This window comes from Staurois parvus, unplaced genomic scaffold (genome assembly GCF_062004578.1).
Source record: "Staurois parvus isolate SC_StPar_1 unplaced genomic scaffold, SC_StPar_1.0 ptg000178l, whole genome shotgun sequence".
Classification (NCBI taxonomy): Eukaryota; Metazoa; Chordata; class Amphibia; order Anura; family Ranidae; genus Staurois; species Staurois parvus.
The window spans coordinates 3227571-3249242 of NW_028317974.1; the positions used below are offsets into that span (position 1 = coordinate 3227571).

At 38.2% G+C, this 21672-nt stretch overlaps 1 protein-coding gene across 1 annotated transcript in view; it reads right to left on the reverse strand.

Annotated features, from left to right (window-relative positions):
* Positions 1-219: 219 nt before the first annotated feature.
* Positions 220-21672, reverse strand: part of SPTLC1 (serine palmitoyltransferase long chain base subunit 1) — a 127924-nt gene continuing 106471 nt past the window's right edge. Inside the window, exons 12-15 of the mRNA XM_089677153.1 lie at positions 19779-19833; positions 11948-12065; positions 9474-9547; positions 220-6056 (exon numbers count right to left, since the gene is read on the reverse strand). Coding sequence (XP_089533279.1) covers positions 5963-6056; positions 9474-9547; positions 11948-12065; positions 19779-19833 — 341 coding nt within the window. The 3' untranslated portion in view covers positions 220-5962. The remainder of the gene's footprint in view (positions 6057-9473; positions 9548-11947; positions 12066-19778; positions 19834-21672) is intronic.

Here is a 21672-nt window from a genome sequence, read left to right on the forward strand (position 1 = left end):
TCAAATCAGCTAAAAAATAGTAGGGGCTTTCTGTTTATATTCAAAATTATAAAGATCACAGATAGGACAGTCATCCATTGAACCTACTAGCCAACACAACACAAAAGTCTATGAAATTCCTTATCAACACATGCAGATCTGAAGAATATAAAACACTTGTACGAATATTTTCAACATGAATCGACAGCAAAGTAGTTAAAGTAAAGACAAAAGTCAGAATAGATTTGTAACTGCTTTATTTTAACAAAGTTTTATTTCATTTATAGCTAGTTTTTAGCAGCAACAAAAGGCACATGATTAAAAAAAAAATCAAACATATATACAGTACAAAATAAACTCAGTCATTTCAAAAAGCTTATTTTGGTGGTTTGTGTTGGGATACCCCAAACTGCGATCATTTATGGTCAAGTGCCAATCTGATTATTTATTTAAACTCCTTTTCAGCCATTTTGTAAAAAAATGTTTTGGATATACAGGCGTACCTCAGTTTACGAACTTAATGCGTTCTCCGGGACGTTTCGTTTTGTGAAAAAGTCATAAACTGAAACTTGGTTTCCCATAGGAATGCATTGAAAACCAATTAATCCGTTCTGGAGGTCAGAAAAAAAGTCAAATAAAGTCTTATCTGTTCAAAACGTTTTATAAAGTGCACTTTAAAGGCACGGGCCAATGCTATAAACCTCCCAGGCGCAATGCATCCTGGGGAAACTTGCTTCGTATTGTAAAAATAAAATTCATAAACCGAGGCATTATTTTTTATGGATTTTCATTCGTAAACCAAAAATTACGTTAACCGAGGTGTTCGTAAACCGAGGTATGCCTGTAGTAGAAAAGTGTAATGCCTGTGTCAGGTTGTTATTGCCGTCTCTCTATAGTCATGTATAAGTATCCCTCACTTCCTGTCCCAGTTAAGATTGGTACACACTATAATCAAATCGGAAGAAAAATTCTATACAATGACCGATTTTCTGTTCGTTAGTATAGTGCTTTTGACAGGGGATTCCTACTATTTGGATGAAAAAAATGAAGGTGCAAGCTAGATTTGTATCATACATGAACACAATGTCTGGAAATAAACAAAAAGGAAAACATGCACATGGTCAGAAGCAAAGAACATGGAAGGTGGTGGCATGAACAAATGTAATTGTACACAAGAAATGTTTTCTTTTATCGCTACAAACTTTTTGTACACGTTAATACCAGTTGTCGAGTACATCATGATGGGCACCTTTTTGGAAAATTGGATGATAGTTTGTCTGATTTTCTCATAGAATGTACCCCACTTTACTCTTTGACAAAGCAAAATCAGGAAATAGGGGAAAATCTACACATTAAAATACAGACAGCAATTAAAATGTTATTTGGTTTTATGATCGGGTGAAGGGAGGGGAAAATCCCACAGACATAGATATAGACCGCTATAAAAACCCGACAGATGTTGAAAACCCTCCAAAACAATCCAAAACTTAATTAAAAAAAAAAAAAAGTTTGGCTGAAGTAGGACTTTAAAAGCTTTATCTTTCTTTTACCACATTTGGTTATAAACAAGGAACATACCTAATAAAAATTAACAAAAAAAAGTCAATGTGTCTAAGAAAACACAGCAGCTTTTTTCTTACTTTTATAATTAAAGGGCCAGAAAAAAAACCTGAACCATGGTTTGATACTATATTTAAAAAAGTATAGTGTAATGGAACAAATTATATTAAGTACACGTTTTAACCAATGGCTTTTACGCATTACAGGACTCGAATGGTAGCCACAGCGAAGAACTATCTCAGGATGCATGGCTCAGCACTCAATATACTGCACAAATTCATAAATAAGGGTCATTAGGTATTACAAAATCCCCTTACAGTTCAAGATCACTTTTGTGATTATGGAGGATTATATATATATGTATATATATATATATATATATGTGTGTGTGTGTGAACTTTTCTAAAAGTGAACAATAATTTACACAGAAACAAGAAATATGAGCAACTGGTAGTTCTTAAATATACATCTGCCTTAAAGTACTAGTTATAACAATGTGCTCTGAAGTAATAATTAGGCAATATCACTAAAAACACATAGGAGTACTCTATGGCAGTGTATGCTGCAGTCTACACTTGTAGTCCAATGCAGATAGTACCCTCTGACTTGGGATTTTAGTCCCATGACTCTGGCATAGTGGTCCAACAGACTCCATTATAACAGATCGCATCCCAAAATCTTTAGTATTCTGAAATGTATTTATAGACATCAAAGTCTTAAGATATACTGATATTAGCTATTGTTCTATTTTTTTTTTCTTTGAACAAATGATCCTTAGTTGAAATTTCGATGTTCCTTCTATCACGCATTTTCAGGTCTAGGCACAGACCATGAAAACTGTCAAAAAGTAACATATGTAGACTTTCTTACTTTGATTTGTAAAAATATAACAAAATAGCTTGGTTTGAAATATTATTCTCACAGGGATTAAACTTCATAAAGGCCATCTTGTATGTCAGTTACTGAAGCACTTCCCTGCCATAATTTACACACCCATAATTAAAAAGTTTTACACTGGCTCTTCTGTCTTGTATGTTCTTATCAAAAATTGTTAAACAGCTTTAAAATAACAAAAAAAAAAAAAAACAACACTTTTTGCACTGGCTCACTCATGGCAGACTTCCCTGAGAACATACTCTCAGAGCTACATAACATGGCAAGTCTGATCTGGTAAAAGCAAACAACTTTGCTTTTAAAGGATAACTGTACTTTTAACATACATTAGCTCTTTTAATATAGTCAGGGACATTTTGCAATGTTGCAGAAATTTCATACCTTTAACTGTTCTGTTTGTAACAAGATCAATAATCTCCGGTTCAGGCCATTGTAAACATTGCCCTTTTACATATAGCCTGCCTGTAGTCTGTACTGTTTAACAGTACAATGAAGACATAACCAGATTTAGCATCTTAAATGCCAGAAGTCATACATTAGTCCTTTTTGAATTATAAATATTCAAAGTATTTTTAAGTAATCGCTAGGGGATTAGATTACAAACTGCTAGAAGCAGGTAGATCTCACATGAGTTTAAATACACACTAGGCCAACCCCCTTGGCATGCCCTATCCTACATGATTGTAGGCAGCCAATTGTGAAAAGCAGAATATACAACCAGAGGTGTTCTTGGTGCCTCCTCTCTCTATGTCATGGTCTGAGGCATGCTGAAGTTTTTGTACAGTGCAAACAGCAGACAGTTTGAATGTATACAAAGTAGTGCTTACACTGGCCTGGGTCTATGATAATAGTTGTAAGCTCCAAGGATCAGGCCCTCCTATCCCTCTTGTATGGAACTGTATCATTGCTCAGTGCTTTACAGTATAACGGGAGACAATACAGCAAACTGTTGGCGCTAGATAAATCCTGTATAATAATAATAATAATTTTGAAATCACAGGAGAATGTAGAGGTAAGAGATTATATTTATAAAGTAGCTCAGAATCCCTGGGTATTTTAAAAAGGCTAATCCTTCCAAAAAAAAAAAAAAAAAAGTCTTCTGTTTACAAAAGTACGGTGCTGTTCCTGTAAAGTTTTAGGTGTGTGGATGTAAACCCGTGTTTTTGGTCAGACAGGGTCCTATTATTGCTTAGTTCAATATTGCACGTCACTGAATTCCTCATTGTGGAGGAAACTTTAGTCTCAGTGCTAAAAGAAATAGGGACTAAAGGCTATACAACATGTCCCACTGGCATCTGTTCAGCATTTAGTTTGGTTAAAGTATATTTCCACTTTTGCAGCCAAACTGGGATGGCACCTACCTTCTATTTGTTACATGTTCTCGTATAACGTCTTGCCATGCATTTACTTGCTCTCACATGTAAACTCAAAAAATGAAGTTTTCCTCTGCCATGCAGAGGGATCCTGGATGTTAATGTAACCCTTGTCTATACTGTGCTGGGAGATCTCATTATCAGTTGTTAACTAGATTTGACTGCTGTCTGCCCTAACAAAGGATAAAGATCTAGGAACTGAATCACTATAGCTAGATCATGGCAGTCTCCAATGGTTCAGTGAGAATTATTGAAGACAAAGATGTCTTGGGTCATGATCATTGAATGCCTATCGGCACTCTTAAATGAGAGGCTGCCTTTGTTTGAAAAAACGTGAGATCCTTGAATCGGATACTTGACAGGTAATACTGAACTAGAAACATTTCTACCGGCTTTGGAGCGGATGCCTTCCCCTCCCACTACTTTTCTTTCTTCCTTTGTCTACTATACCCTCATTGACTTATCTTCATCGATTTACACATGGTTTTTTGAGACTTTGCATTACCTATGGATAACTTTTTGATATCCTAAGTATCAGACAGCATAATACTGGAGATAATGGACCCTCTGGGTCTGCTGGTCAAGTCATGAGGGACTTTGTCATCGGCTTTCTACTCAGCATTCAGGGACTATTCTTATTCATGCATCTTGTTATGTAATTGTAACCAGATGATTTAGTCTATTGTACTTTCATATCTTCTTCATGTGTACTTCATTTGTTTACTGAAAATGTAATTAAAAAAACATTGAAAGTGACCTAGGAGCTGGGTTTCTGCATGTTATGTTAATGAGGGGAAACTCCATGTGTCCCTCTTTGTCAGGGGACACATACTGAGTTTTCTTTCATTTCAAATTTCTCCAAGTGGCTAGTTGCGTATAATCCAACAGATGCCTGCGCCGAGCAAACACTTAGAAGGAACATACAAAAAAAATTATAAGTATTGTAAGTGAATGGGAACACATAGCAAACATATAATGGGTTTTTCTCAAATTTGGCTGCAAAAGTGGAAATACACAAACACTGTCCCTACACTGAATTTACCAACAATCTGTGTAGTACAGACTGAAATCTGTTTCCTATAAAATTAACAGAAATTAAAAGGTACACAGATACCAACAGAACACATCTGTGAAAAAATGCAATGCTTTATTACTTGCAGCATGTTTAAGTCTACTATTCTAGGTCTTCCCAACAGTACTGACTGGGTCAGCAAACATTGATAATTCACACTTAATGCATTAAAAAAAAATCATAGCTAACTAATATGTTTTTGAATACACTTCCCTCATTGGTTTAATCAATAGGCCTGTAAAAACAAAACACTGTTTGAATGTTATCACTTGCAGGAGGGCCCGGATAACTTTGTGCTATAACTGCAGACTCTATACTATAGTTAAAGCTGATGGAATTGTAAATAGTTCACTAGAAGTCTGTGGCAGCGACTTGTCACTTTCAAGCATAATGAAATCACAGTGTTTTACACCAAAAATGGAGCTTACAGTAGCATTATAAAAAGTGATGATAGAAGACTATGATGCAGGAAAAATGCATTAGTTTATAAAAATTTGTAAATCCCTATTTTTTACACAAACAAAATTAACAAATCAAATTATTCTTGGTTTTAATTGGAAGCAGTGAATGAAAAAAACCCCGAAATCAGTGCATTATACATCTCCAAATGGGTATACATCTGTATATTAATATACAGCTAATTATATTTACATTTCCACATTTATATTTTGTAATAAAAAAAACTGAAATTTCATTACATTAAGGGCATTTTGTGAGCTTAAAAAAAAAACATTAAAATTTCCAAAGTGATGCTATCGTGCACTTGCAGATATACGATAGGGAATAAGTCACCTTTTTTTCTGTAAACAGTTATTCAAAAAAAGTAGAAAAATCACAGCGTAACAGCAGTAAAAAAAAAGGCACACAACAACATAAGTGCATGTACCATGATTTGGTTTTCTGCTATATTTGTTCGGCAGTTTGGCTGCCCATTCTCCCCCTTAGTCCCGGAATGTACGCTGCTCTAACATTTCATCATTAGATATGCAAGCACCTCTGTGTGGATTCCTTATACCGTTGAAGAGATTACCAACATCAGGACAAGCTCAAAATTATGAGAGATGCATTGTCCCCTAAAAACAATTTAATTTAGTATTAAAGATGTAGCTTGCTTGATCACAGAGGCAGCTGTATCCAGTTCTTCATCTGATTGTTCTACTGTGACTATCACTCGTAGGCTGCAAAACACCCAAAAGAGAAAATATGAGCCACATAGTACATGAGACAAATGATGCTGCATCTATTGACAGGCTGCTTTTAAATACTGACGTTTTAAGACAATATAACAGATGTTTAAATATGACATGTACACAGACTATAAGAGTTTATCTGTCCAGAAGATTTTCTGGTACAGTGCATCTATGTTTTTATATAGATTTATGATGAGACAACTCTAGAGTCAATCAATCCTGAACCAACACTGAAGTGTCACTGCTGTATTGACCCCTGGTGTTTACCATCCAGACTACCAATTTAGATATTAAACACATTTTCTTCACTAGCATTTAAAGTGATTGTAAAGGCTCAAGGTTTTTTTTTTTTTTAACTTCATGCTTTCTATGAATAAAGGTAAAAAATATTCTGTGTGCAGCAGCCCCCCAACACTCACCTGAGCCCCCTCTTGATAAAGCAATATGCACGGGATCCTTGGCTGTTCCTGGTCTCCCTCTCCTCATTGGCTGAGAAAGCAGTGGGAGCCATTGGCTGTCAATCACAGCCAGTGAGGAGAGAGCAGGGGCAGGGCCAAGCCATGATTCTAAGTGTCTTATGAACGCATAGAGTGGGGCTCGGGAGCGAACATACACCAGTGCCCCCACAGGAAGTTGTTGGGCGAGGAGCCATGAGTGCTGTCGGGGGACCAGAGAGGAGGATTTGGGCCGCTCTGTGCAAATCCATTGCACAAAGCAGGTAATTGAGCATGGCTTTTTTATTATTCTTTTGGAAAAAAAATTTTAAAAATCTGAACCATTAATATCACTTTAAAAGGTGCTTGGAATGCATTTTGAGCCCATGACAAGCACCCTCTTAATAACACATTTGAAAGAATGTACAAAGTTGAAACATCCCTATACATTTGGTTGGTATGGCTTCTTGTCACAGTGGCTGAAACATTGAGTGCAATGTTAAAGTGGAACTGCACTGCATCTGAGCACCACAAAGCAAAAATGCTATTTAATTCATAGTTAAAATTCAGAGCAAACTCACCCATCCATCTCTCTATGCTTTATTTTTCTGAGAAATCATTTTGAAATAATGCACCCTGGCATTTCTGGCAATAGCCATCTTGAGTAAGGGCATATGATCCATTGAGCATTTACTTCCTGGAATCCACCTGCCCCTAGCTCAGTCATTGGCTGAGCTGAGAACCCTCCCTCCCCTCCTGAAGACTCCTGGGATGTAATGTCTAGGCATGGAAACCAGGAAGTAACTAATGAAATGTATATAAAAAAAAAAAAAGTAGTAGTTTAAAACAAATAAATATGATATACTTTCCTATTCATTTATTAATGCTAGCAGTATGAGGATTAAAAATAGTCCATGTTGACAGAGAGTGAAGTTCCACACCATAGAAACGCAGTCCAGATGCGTTCCGGATAAGTTTTCACATGCACTTTTTTGATGCGTTCCGGTTCATTTATTCCCCCCCCTCTTTTTCTTCAATGTAAATAAGGACATGTGCATTCCAGTGCATTTTTGATGCGTTTTACCATAGTTTCAGTGCAGTTCTGTGCAGGAAAAATGTAGCCTGTTCTACTTTTTTTTTCTGCAACTGGAACACACTGGAACTGCAAGCACTGATGTAAACTATGACAACCATATTACCTACTTTCTGTGCGTTTTGGAGGCAGAAAAAAAACCACTGAAATGCATGTCATGTGAAATGGCCCGAAAAGCCTGACAGACTGCACCAGCCTACTGATTAACACTGCCTTCACCACTGGGTCCTCCTGGTGAAGGGAGACAATACAGAACATAAGTGAATTGTTGACCAAACCTACACTAGTGCTGTAAGACAAACTCAACCCTTTCACCTCTCACAGGCTGGCGTGTATCCACTTTGATTCCCTGAAATCAGCCGGGTGTCAAGGCCTTGAAGTCAGCTCTTGCGCCACTGTAATCCACCATCCAAGCAAGGGGCCGTAATTCAAAGGTGGTCAACTCGAGCCAAGGTTTACTGCACACTGCTCACTCCCATCCAAAGCCGTGCCCTCAACATGTTTCACCCACAGCAGGGCTTTACCATTGCGAGGCTGAAATTGGATGCCTTTGGTGTACGGCCTGTCATTTGGATGGTGGACTATACCCAGTGCTAGATACACTTTAACTTCTTACAAAAACCACTACTACATAGTAAGAATAAGATTAAAGGAATGCTAATCAAGCCCATGTAAGACTACCAAAGTTAAAAATATTAAAACTAGAAAGTCATTTTTGTTTTATCCAGACAGTAAACGTGAAGAACAGTTTGAAATGTACAGCTATTGGGATCTCTGAAGGCAGCTCTAAAGAAAATGGAGGCTGGCATGGACTTTGCTAGTTTGGAAGCTTACGTCAGCTTTAAATTGAAAACATGATTGCATAGAACTGATTGGTCCAAAGCAATCCAACACCTACATTTTCCACTGTTCTCATTTTCATAGACGGAATAATTAAAACTGGGGTGGATATTGATTGAAAAGGTTTTTCAGCTGGCATTCTTGTGGTTTTAATCAAATTAAAGAGGTGTGAATTGTTTGGTTGCTTGAATGTGAAAAACAATATAGTGGGTGACAGATTGCAGCAAAAATGCCTTATTTTAAAGCAGGTACAACAGTTAAAGTGTTAATAAACCCAGGAGCCTGCATTCACTCTATCTGGTCTTCCAAAGTACACAGAAAATGGAAATGCAATTATTTTAGTAAATGTAAACTGCCAAATACCTTTTCTCATCAGCAGTTAGAGCAGTCTTGTGACTTCTACAAACTTTAACCAGTGTTCTGCTAAACACTGATAGGAGTTTTCCTTCTGCTCTAGGAGGATGCAGAACCCCTGACCTCTGTTTGGACAGAGCTGATTGACCCTGTGCTGATCACATTCTCAGTTTGGTCTCTATCAATACACACCAAACTGAGAATGTGCAGAGTGTCTCCACACGATATATGTCTTATCAAGAGATAAGAGGGGGCACTGGAAGAAGGGGAGGATCAGAGAAGTCAGGACCAAACAGTATTTTTACACAATGCAGATGATTAACCCCTTAGGTTCCATTGTGAGTATAACAAGCATGCTTTACTGCATATACAGACTCATTGGGTAGAAACAACATAATACTTTTTAGTTAATAAACGGTTTATAGCTTACTATAGGTGTGCAGACGTGTATGCTTTCAGTAAGAATAATAGTCCTGTAATTAGGCAAATGTCCATTCTGCAGACAGAAAGCTATAGAGTTTTCTTTAGTCATACATATTTGATCATTAAATCATAATAAATCTACCTGGTTTAGCATTAGATAAAACCGATACAACATCCCTTTAATTTTGAATGTTTGTTTTTAGCATTAAAGCAATAACAATCCCCACTGAAAATACAACTATTAAAACTACAAATACTAACCTTGGCGGTGGAAGATATTTTTCTTCTTTTTCCAAATAACGAGCTTGGGTTAAGGCAATTTTCCTATTCATGCACTGCACGAAAAATTAGTTGTGATTAAGGTATTATAAAAAGATATCACACAGCAAATAGGGCAATGCATCATATATGCTATGTCTCTTATTCCTAGTCCAATGACTACTGTCCTCAATCCTCGAGGTAAGTGAAAGGAGCACTAACTATCCACCTGTGCTGCTCCCTGGTAAGTGTTTGTTTGTCGAGTGACCTTGGGATATATGTCAAGGTCTATGAACATCCTAAAGCTGGTCATACACTGATGAAAATTCGGCTGGGAAAGCAGCAAGGACCAGCTGAATTCCAATCAGCTTGTGCCCATCCCCGCTAGACAGAAGTTTGATCAACTTCTGATGAAGGGATGTTTTGGAAAACTTTTCTTGATCAATGTATTGGGACAGTGGCAGGTGCTGCTTTAAGAATACAATATCCCGGGGGTGGGGGGTGGTTGAGGGATGGGGAATGATGGAGGATTCCTCTATCCACAACGTTTGTGGGAAAGTTAACAATGTATGGCAGATTTAGCAATCAGAAATATCCTTAGATTAAAAAAAGAAGAAAAAAAAAAGAGAATTCCCTAAGGAATTCAAGTCTTGTAATAATATGACAAATACTGCACTTCATCATTGCAAACTGAAAAAAGATGCCATAGATCATTTCTTAGTTTCCTTATAATACCAAAGGGACTAAAACTTGTGAAACTTGACTGTTTTAAACAGTTATTCAAAAAATTAATTTTAAGGAAGTACCAATTCAGAAAACAAAAAATTGTACCGATTGTATTACAAAAAAAAAAAAAAAAAAAAAAAAAAAAGAAGAAAAAAAAAAAAGGGAGCTCCCCTCCTGGCTCTTTCCCTTAGCCTTTCCTACGATAACATTCTGCCCAGCTCTCCTTTGCTGGTTTTCTAGATTAGTGTTTCTCAACCTTTTTTTAGTCAAGGCACCCTTTAAAAATGATGGACAGCCCCGAGGTACCCCATTCTAAAATGTAAACAATTATTCTAATAGTTTTGTACAATGCAGCAACATCCACACATGTAGGACACCCAACATTAGAGGGGATTTATTCTTCCAAAGCAAATACACTTTAGCACACATGTACTGACTAGTATTCCAGTGTTTCTCTATTTCCCCAGTTTTTCTCCATCACTGAGCTAATGTGGCCCCAGCACTGGCAGAGAGGGGTGGGGTGGGGGGGTCAAACAAGGATGCTATGCAGGCAACAGACATCCTCCTTATCAACTGATGTCATTGGTTGTCAGGATGCTAGCGGCTAGGTCAAAATGGTGCACATTGAAAACCTGTGGCTTCATGTAACTATAAGGCAGGCTTGTATACAAGTTTTGGGAAATTTGTAGATATTTTGCAAAGGCACCCCTGAAGAAACCTCAAGGCATTCCAGGGTGCCTGGCCACATTGGTTGAAAAAGGCTGGTCTACATGCTTGAAGGGCATAAAGGAATTTGCTGTTGAACAGATGCATCTGATCAATAATATAAATTGATTCTTTGCAGTATACTGATGACCTGTTGTAGAGTTATGAAATTAAAAGTCCCAGCAGGCTATTCAACTTTATTAAGCTCCAACATGCCAAAAGAATTATGGCTGTACTGATATAAACAAAGTATATTTCCTGAGGGAGAGCAAAAGGATTTACTTTTATATTATTTAGCCTATAGATCACTCTCTGGCCAGAGCATGCTAGGACTTATTTTACAACTTCAAGAACATTTTCAAATAACGTAAATCCATATTGCATTATAATAAATATGGATTTGTCATCTGCTGTACGTCACTGCCCTTGAATTAGACAACACTAGCCTCACTCAGAAAGGTACCTGGGTGACAATACATTCCCTTTAACTAACCTCACCTCCAAAAACCCAACTCCATAATCTACAACCTTCACATTTTAGGAAACAGCATCTCATTCTAAGCTGTTGGGTATCAGGAGGTTTCTCTGCACACTTTATGGACTTGACATATACTAGAGAGACTAAGACTTTGAGGTTGCAAGCTGGTCGCCTTTTGGGAAGTAATGACAACACTAAACTCACTTTCACATTAATCCTTATTATACCCAGTTTCAATCAAACAAGGTTGCGGGTGTGTATTGATCCTCATTCCCAGCTGAAGTCAACAATGATTTAGCCAAGCCATTTATTAAAGAAAACCACAGTATGACACAAAAACTACAGCCTATATCATGGGAGAGGGATCACATTTCATCATCCTATGGCAAGGGGTATTTCTGTGTAAAATCACAACACTAGTCTCAAAGGATATGGTTGAAAGGGTCAAGGAAAAATCTGCTGGATCTGGCAATGATTAGTGTCAGTTATTATAATACTTTGTCTTTGTACATATGTGGGAGTTTACAATCAGTCAGAGTATAAATCAATGGTCATTTACAGCACTTACATGATCTACAATATCTTGTAGCAGTTTCGTATCTTTTTCCCGGCATCCGGAGCTGTTCTCTAACTGCAGATGAAATGCAGGGGAGAAGCTCTCTCCCACAACTTTCAAACCCTGAATACTGAATAAAACCAATACAAAGTCACAGGATTATTTACAGAAAAACTTTGTTTATCGAAATATAAAAGGAAAAGGCATCTTCTAGATGTATGGCTAAGCTTACTGGACTTGTTTTCATGAAGTGGTAAGACATTTTTTTTCTACCAGAGCCTTCTGGTGTTATTGGAATGCCCCTATCTGCATATTATCTCAAGTACGTTCCCCCATATAGCAGTGCCACATGAAATCCAAAGTACACACTAATAGTTTCATTTAGATACAATATTAATCCATCTAAACATTCAGACCTTCAAGCAATCTAATAAAAAAAAAAAATGGGATAATAATCCTGTTATTTGAAAACAGAGTGGCAGAAAGTTATTACAAAAAGGGAACACAAGCATAGGGGAATTTAGTGTAAAATCTAATTTATCTTTGAACACATACTAGTAATAGGAAAGAGTCAGGGGCGGACTGACCATTTGGAAACTCGGGCACTGCCCGAGGGCCTGGGGTCAGTAGGGGGCCCCATGAGATGCCCCTGGTACCTTTTTCATAGGCTTTTTTGAGTTTGGAAAAGGACATAGGGGCCCCATGATCCCCTATTGCCCAGGGGCCCCATGAGTTGTCAGTCCGCCCCTGGAAAGAGTACATTAACAGTACACAGAAGCAGGAAACTTTCTGAGCCCAAAAGCAGAATGTGAATCAAGGCTTCTCATTATTAACAACACTGAAGTAGAATTCAAGGTTTTGTTTCACTTTAAATCGTTTGTATGGGCCAAGCCATACAAGGTTTCCTCTGATTGGCTAAGGTGGAGAGGCAGGCAGGACATTTTGATTTCCACTTTGGACAAACAGAGGAAGCCTTGTATTCATTGATAAAAATACAAGGCTTCTCCTGAATGGCAGAGGCATTAAGCCCAACCCAATCTAATTCTGGCAAGAGAAGGGGAATTGCCAGTACTGACGCTGGAACACGATTACTGTATGTGGCCAATGCTACTATACAGTCCATTACAGTGCACACAGCAGCTGCATCATTCTGTTTTGGAAATAGTCCATTTAGGTCAGCTTGGCACAAACTAACTATATAAAATGAAGTAAAAACTGGAATTCCACTAAAAACATACACTGAAATGCTTTCATTCAAGTTGTCAAATCAATCAGCATAACAAACAAACATGCTAATTATGCTTTCAGTTGAGCAACTGGGAAAAGAAACAGGCATTCCTGAATAAGAACAAAAAATGTGCTCCAAGCCAGTGGGCCTGGTATTAGCTGCTACATCAGTAAAACACAACTGCCAAGAGAAAAACTTTGCTATAAATGTATATAATATACTTGTAAACGTAAAGCATTTTTAATTAAAATGGCATCTTTTGAAAAATATAATGCTTTGTTTCTATTCCTTTTATTATACCAGAAGATAAAAATAAATCTGGCTTTGTTTCAATATATTATAATCTGTGTACATCAGGAGTAAAGGGGGTCATGGCAATGCCTTTTTATTCTGCCAGTTCAGGCAACTAACGACTCCTTTTATTGTAAACAGATTTTTTCTACTTGGGTTTCAGAAACACAACACTGTTAATGTGTGAAAATCACTGTTTTTGGTAGTGGCAAACCTTAAGAAAAGAAATGTCCAGCACAGTGATGGATGATAATTTATTACCCAGTCACTAAGGGGGAGATTTACCAAACTGGTACAGCTATGCATGGCAGCCAATCAGCTTCTAACTTCAGCTTGTTCAATTAAGCTTTGACAATAAAACTTGGAAGCTGATTGGCTTCTATGCAGAGCTGCACCAGTATTTGCACTCTCCAGTTTTAGTAAATCTCCAAGTGCCAATTAAAACTGTACTACATTCTGTAGTCAGCATATGGAAACTGTATGTTTGAAATTCAAAGCAGGTCATTTTTACTGAATTATTTTGTAGTTCAAGCTCACTTGCTGAGTTTTGTTTTGCATTTTTCAAGCTGTTAACACATAACTTCTAGAGTTCCTGTACTCCCTGGAGTGTCCAAGATTACAATGATTAGAGAATACTGCACAGGGTCAGAAGGAATGTGATGATGACTGAACGGTGACCTCACCAGCAGCCTTAAAGTAGAGGATAATGCTCCTGGACCATTATTCCTATAAGTAGTCTGAAGTTTCCCACTACCTCCAGGCGATCCTGAGTCATTAATGAAGCTCAAGGAAAAATTACAGACAGCTAGGAGAGGATTGCTGAAAGTTTTTGGTGGGTCAAATGGGATTGGAGACATCTGCCACATTTCTTGTGAAGACTGCAGTTGCCTAAGGCTTTAAGCCAAAACAACCTCAGTGAGAGAAGAACACCACTTACACAGAAGAACTTGCTTTTAGTTCAAAAGGATATTTGACAATTGTGTCTGCAATCTAAGACCATATTGCTGTTAATCACAGATAACAGAAGGTGTAAAAAAAATGAAAAGGAAATATGCTTAAAAAAAGGACAGGTGGTCAGAATTGGCTTTCTTTGAAGCTCTATATCACAGTGTTCTGCGTATTTTCACCATTAAATTCAAACTTTCAAATTCTCATTGCAATGAAACCTTAACCGTACATAAAACCACATGTTTCCATATTGACTTTTGTCCTTACTTGACACATTTTTCTCAGCATCACTAAGCGTTTATTTTTTTTTCATCCATTCAGTCACTTTTTTTTTTTGTTAGAAAACCAGATCTGGAGTTCAGTTTTTACAATGACCTTTTCTAATGACCCCCCAATCCATACCCGGCCCTTCAGGTCTGGAATTGTTTTTTTAAGGGGAACCCCACAACAAATAAAAACAGTGGATGAGCACCATGTTGATGGGGGCAAGGGCCTCTTCCCTACAACCCTGGACGGTGGTTGTGGGAGTCTATGGGCAGGTGGGCTTTTCGGAGTCTGAAAGCCCCCTTTAACAAAGGATCCCATGCCCCCCCCCCCCAAAAAAAAAATGAATGAGTATGCGGTACATACCCCTATTCATTTACCAAAAAAAAAAAAAAGACAGTAGGCAGTTTTTGGTGTAGATCCATCGTCAATCACAATGCTCCCCACCACCGCCAACCCAACGCCAACTTTTTCTGTTTTTGAAAAAAAAAAAAAAATTGTGAAAAACTGCCTACTGTCTTTTTTTACACTACACTTTTTTCTTGGTGAATAAGGGTACTTGTCAAAGGGGGCTTCCGATAAGTCCCCAGCCCACAGACCCCCACAACCACCGGCCAAGGTTGTGGGGAAAAGGCCCTTCTCCCCATCAACATGAAGACTAGGTGCTGTTTGGGAGGGGCGCAGAATCCCCCCTCCCCCGCATACTTAGGGCATGTGGCCTGGTATGGTTGGGTGGGAGGGGGGGCTCGCTGGCTTCCCCTTTTCATACCTGCCAGACTGCATGCTTAGATAGGGTCTTTTTTACAAAATTTGACCGAAAGGTTCTGGTATGGATTGGGGGAGGGACCCCATGCTTTTTTTTTTAACAATTTTTTGATTGCGGCAATGTTTTTGTCTTACATTCAGCTGTCAGCAGGGAACCCCACTGACAGCTGATGACTCATCTGTTAAGGACATGGCAGCTGGCTTGCTAACCTGCTCCTTAGCAACCAGCTATTCTTCAAATAGAACTCGGATCGATCAATCAATTTTTGACCAATTCAATTTATAATTGTTCCAAAACTTAGAAATTCATTAGAAAATGAATGTAAAATGGATGTACCCAAAAGATGTAAAAACTCTTTCATCCGATTTTCTAAAAAAAAAAACAAAAAAACAAAAAAAAAACCTAAAAAACCCCCAAAAACGTGATTGAATGGATGAGGAAAACGGAACACCTGTGTGAAAGGACCCCAAGGAAGATTTTCAAATTGGATAGCAAATACCTAGAGCGGCCCTTCCACCTATGTCTGCTTATTCAGGGTGTCCCCTCTCTTCCTTAAATTGCTGCATAAAAGTACCTGTGAGACAAAAATATCTAGATAATATACTTATCTTTCCTTTACTTAGGGGGTGAAGTCATCAGTGGGAACATCCCTGGGAATGCTGGGTAGACCAAATGTCATGAGAAGCCACTGCATAGTGTAGAATCATCTTCTCCAGAGATTTGGGCTACCCAACATTCTCAGTGATCTGGCCAAGAGGAAGTTGTTAAAGGGAAGTCATTTGTCTAAATTTTTTTTTTTTTTTCTTTTACTACTTTTTAATTTTACACCTTTACAACTTTTTACAATTCATTTTTTGCAACATTTTAAGGAAAGGGGGCAACTTGAATAAGTGGAGCTTGCGACTAAGGTGAGAGGTCTGTTTTAATTCTACAAAAACAGTTTTTGTAATTAGATGTATTTTCAGCAGCACTAAACCTATTATTTACAGACAAGAGAGTGGTCAGCTTAACCTCTGATCTGCAGTTGCCATGGTGCAGTACATGTGATCAGTTAGGATACCAGTTATTTGATGGCTTGACAGTTCGGTTGAGGGCATAAGCAAATCTGACAGTTATTATTCACAGCATGCCTTGAATGTAACGGTTTTGGGAATCCATTAAATTGATGGGTTTAATTCTACTTTAACCACTTGCCCTCCAGAGGATTTACTCCCCTACCTGACCAGGCCACTTTTTGGGATATGGCGCTGCGTTACTTTAACAAACAGTTGTGCAGTCATGCAACATTACACCCAAATGAAATTTCTTTTTTTCCCCACAAATAGAGCTTTCTTTAGGTGTTATTTGACTGTCAGAGTGCTTTTATTTTTTGAACTATAAACAAAAAAGACCGACAATTTTGAAAAAAAAACACAATATTTTTTTACTTTTTGCTATAAAAAACATTCAGTAAAAAAAGTTTAAAAAAAAAATCAAATTTCCTAATAAAATGTATTCTGCTATATGTCTTTGCTTAAAAAAGTCCCAATACGTGTAAATTAATTGGTTTACATGAAAGTTATAGCGTCTACAAATGGCAGTATATATACTGTTATTTTTTTTTATTTATTTTTTTTTAATACTAGCAATGGTGGCGATCAGCAACTTCTAGCGGGACTGCGGCGGGCATTCTGACACTGGGTGGGAACTGTCAAACCATCACTGACATCCCCCCCAGTGAAACTAATACAGTGATCTGTGCTAATAAAAAGCACTGACACTGTACTAATGACACTGGGCAGGAAGGGGTTAACATTAACATGTGGGGCAATCAAAGGGTTAACGGTGTGCTGTGTGTGTTTCACATAGTGTGCTGTTTTACAGTGTAAGCACGCTGCTTTGTATTGCTCTGCTATGCAGAGCAATACAAAAGCAGAATGCTGGTGCCGACAGGGAAGAGATCTATATTGTTTACTTACAGACCTCTCCCGTCAGTGTTCCTCAGCAATGACGGGGTATCTCCGGCCAGGACCTGGTGATCGGCAGCTGTAGACGCCAATGGCGGTGCGGGTAGGGCGGAGCGCGCCCCCCTACCCAGAAATACAAAATCACGTATACAGGTGAAACTCGAAAAATTTGAATATTGTGAAAAAGTTAATTTATTTCAGTAATGCAACTTAAAAGGTGAAACTAATATATGAGATAGACTCATTACATGCAAAGCAAGATCGTTCAAGCCGTGATTTGTCATAATTGTGATGATTATGGCTTACAGCTCATGAAAACCCCAAATCCACAATCTCAGAAAATTAGAATATTACATGCAATCAATAAAACAAGGATTGTACATAGAACAATATCGGACCTCTGAAAAGTATAAGCATGCATATGTACTCAGTACTTGGTTTGGGCCCCTTTTGCAGCAATTACTGCCTTAATGCGGCGTGGCATGGAAGCTATTAGCCTGTGGCACTGCTGAGGTATTATGGAAGACCAGGATGCTTCAATAGCGGACTTCAGCTCTTCTGCATTGTTCAGTCTCATGTCTCTCATCTTTCTCTTGGCAATGCCCCATAGATTCTCTATGGGGTTCAGGTCAGGCGAGTTTGCTGGCCAATCAAGCACAGTAATCCCACGGTCATTGAACCAGGTTTTGGTGCTTTTGGCAGTTTGGGCAGGTGCCAAGTCCTGCTGGAAAATGAAGTCAGCATCCCCATAAAGCTCGTCTGCAGAAGGAAGCATGAAGTGCTCCAAAATCTCCTGGTAGACGGCTGCGTTGACCCTGGACTTAATGAAGCGCAGTGGACCAACACCAGCAGATGACATGGCTCCCCAAATCAACACAGACTGTGGAAACTTCACACTGGACTTCAAGCATCTTGCAGTGTGTGCCTCTCCATTCTTCCTCCATACTCTGGGTCCTTGGTTTCCAAATGAGATGCAAAAATTGCTCTCATCAGAAAAGAGGACTTTGGACCACTGAGCAACAGACCAGGTCTGTTTTTCTTTAGCCCAGGTAAGACGCTTCTGACGTTGTTTGTTGTTCAGGAGCGGCTTGACAAGAGGAATACCACATTTGAAGCCCATGTCCAGGATCTATCTGCGTGTGGTGGCTCTTGATGCACTGACTCCAGCCTCAGTCCACTCCTTGTGAAAGTCCCCAACACTTTTGAATGACCTTTTCTTGACAATCCTCTCCAGGTTGCGGTCATCCCTGCTGCTTATGCACCTTTTTCTTCCACACTTTTCCCTTCCACATAACTTTCTATTAATGTGCTTTGATACAGCACTTTGGGAACATCCAACTTCTTCTACAATTACCTTTTGAGGCTTTCCCTCCTTATGGAGGGTGTCAATGATGGTTTTCTGCACAACTGTCAGGTCAGCAGTCTTTCCCATGATTGTGATTCCTACTGAACCAGACTGAGAGACCATTTAAAGGCTCAGGAACCCTTTGCCGGTGTTATGGCTTAATTAGCTGATTAGAGTGGGACACTTTGAGCCTAGAATATTGCACCTTTTCACAATATTCTAATTTTCTGAGATTGTGGATTTGGGGTTTTCATGAGCTGTAAGCCATAATCATCACAATTATGACAAATCACGGCTTGAACTATCTTGCTTTGCATGTAATGAGTCTATCTCATATATTAGTTTCACCCTTTAAGTTGCATTACTGAAATAAATGAACTTTTGCACGATATTCTAATTTTTTGAGTTTCACCTGTATATACCAGATTTTGTGCAGCCCTGCTGCCCTGTAGCAGTGGTTCTGCTCTAGGGTGGTCGGAAAGCAGTTAAAGAGAATAATGTGAAAACTGTATAACTTACAGACACTTGATCACTAGCATTTATTTTTAAGAGAATTTTACCTAAACATGGATGGAGAAAGATTAGGTACACATACATGAAAACTTGCCCTTTTTATTGATGGGACTTTGTACTTGATGTAATCTGCCTAGTTCCATTAATTTTCTAAAGATTTTAGTGGCTTTAAGGCAGGCAAGTAAATAGAGGAGTAACGGAAAAAGGATAGGCTTAAATGCTGCGTTTATCAAACCAAAGGGCCAGAGGCATGGTGGTAATAATTACTTTAGATCTACATCATCAACATCCAGTTAAAATGACAACACTGAACCATTCCTTATAAAATGGATTAGTAAAAAGTATTGTTAAAAAAAAAAAAAAAAAATATATATATATATATATATATATATATATATATATATATATATACATACACACACATAAAGATGTAAGCAACCAAAACTTGGCTTAAATGTTACAAGTAGACATTAGACGAACATTCAATATCTCATCTATCAACCAGAAAGCACTAATACCGGAATTCAGCAGCATATACTCACCCTTGTAATGCTTTGTGGATACGCTTGCACTTTTCTCTTAACGTATAGAAGATTTCTGTTAAAAAAAAAACAAAAAACCTCTGTCAATGAATAACGCGGTTGTATAGAAAGAGCTACGCTGTTTTCAAATTCTGACAGCAGGTGTGGGAAAAGGATCTCTCGCCTGCTGTCACAGAAAGGGGGGGAGTGACTCCCCCAGAAGAGACAGGAGCTGGAACATGTTTAACCCTAAATACGGGTGGAATATGTAACATTTCCAAAGGTGAACTTATCCTTATTAAATTCCAACTGGTGATTTTGCCAGGAACACACTTTTTGTCCTGGGGTGAAAACACTCACTGTACTGTATCTATGGAGCAGCACCATTTTCACCCAAGGACAGAAAATGTGTTAGGACTAAAAACACAGGGAAGATGCTATATGGTTTACATTAGCAAGGCTGATAACAATGCTTGATATAAGACTGCAGAGTGAACAGGACACAAAACATCACTGGATTTCTGGCAGGATCAATAGGTAACAAATGCTATATTTAACAGACTAAAAGGGAGCAACTAAGAGAAGTTTGTTGTTAGGCTTTACTTATACCTTACATTAGCCAATAAAGGGAATCAAACTCTCTCTGTACTGACCAACTACTCTTAGCACTGTTGCAATTTTCCATGGAAATGTATCTAGAATTACAATTTTACCAAAACTGAACAGATCATACAGTGATAACCAGCAGCAATGTCCCGCCATATCTGTCTTGCCTACTCATGTTTCCAAATAGAAAGCTGTAAACACATTTTTTTAAATCTAAAAAAAAAGAGTGGCCACAATGAGTATCGCAGTGTCTATCCCCTGCAAAAATAGTATTTTTTATTTTTCTAAAGAATTTGCTGCACTATAAAAAAGGTGTCCACACTTTAGGGCCCGACTCCAGCTTTTTGTTTTGATTGACTTATTGGGGAAGTTTTAAAAGATCGAATTTTGATCCATGTGTGGGCAGGCTGGTTGCACAGAAGCTGATCTACCGACCAGTCTGTAGCGTCAGCTATAGCAGGCAACACTGATCATTGTGTTCTGATGGAGGAGAAGGCCCCCCCCCCCAAAGAACACAACATCACAACATGAGTTATTCCCCCATCCACATAGAGTGTGTGGATGAGGGAATGGGTCATTTTTTTTTCCATTCAATCTGCTGGCTGACCAAAAAAAATGATTAATGTATGGCCAGCTTAAAAGAACATCTCAGTATATTGATGGCAATGAAACCCTGAATGAAAAGGCTTTAACAGTTCTCTGTTCCATCAAAGTCAAAATAAAAGGTTCTGGCTGGAGCTGGGGCTCAGAATGAATTTGATTAATCCACTTGATCAATCAAACCACAAAAAATTCAACCTGTGTGTTGAGTTCTTAAAGATCAGTATCAATCCATCTTTATTATTTGTTAAATCTAAAAAGAAGCAACAGTTCAGTTCAAATAATTTTTTTTTTCCAGTCAGGTTTTAAAGTGTACAGTGTATCAAAAGTTTTTTAGTTTTAAGTGTGATGCTTAGAAATGCCATTTGCAATCAAATCTAAAGCCAATAAAAGCGGTAGTCGTGTAGAATTTAACAACAAATAAAAAACAAATGATAACTATGTGGCTTGCAGAATATTCCTTTTAATGAACACACTATAACAAAAATATATAGGAAAAGTATGCCAACATGAAAATGCTAGTTGCCTGGCTGAGAGGCCAATGTTCTGCCTTCATTATTTTCACTGACCAGGTATTCCATAAACTTAGAATTCCTGATCTGCATCTATCCCAGTGACTTGAACTGAAATTAGAGCATGATGGCAGAGCAACCTGAACTTTCAGGAGTGGTAGGCAACATTTTAATTTGAATAAGATCTATGGTATACA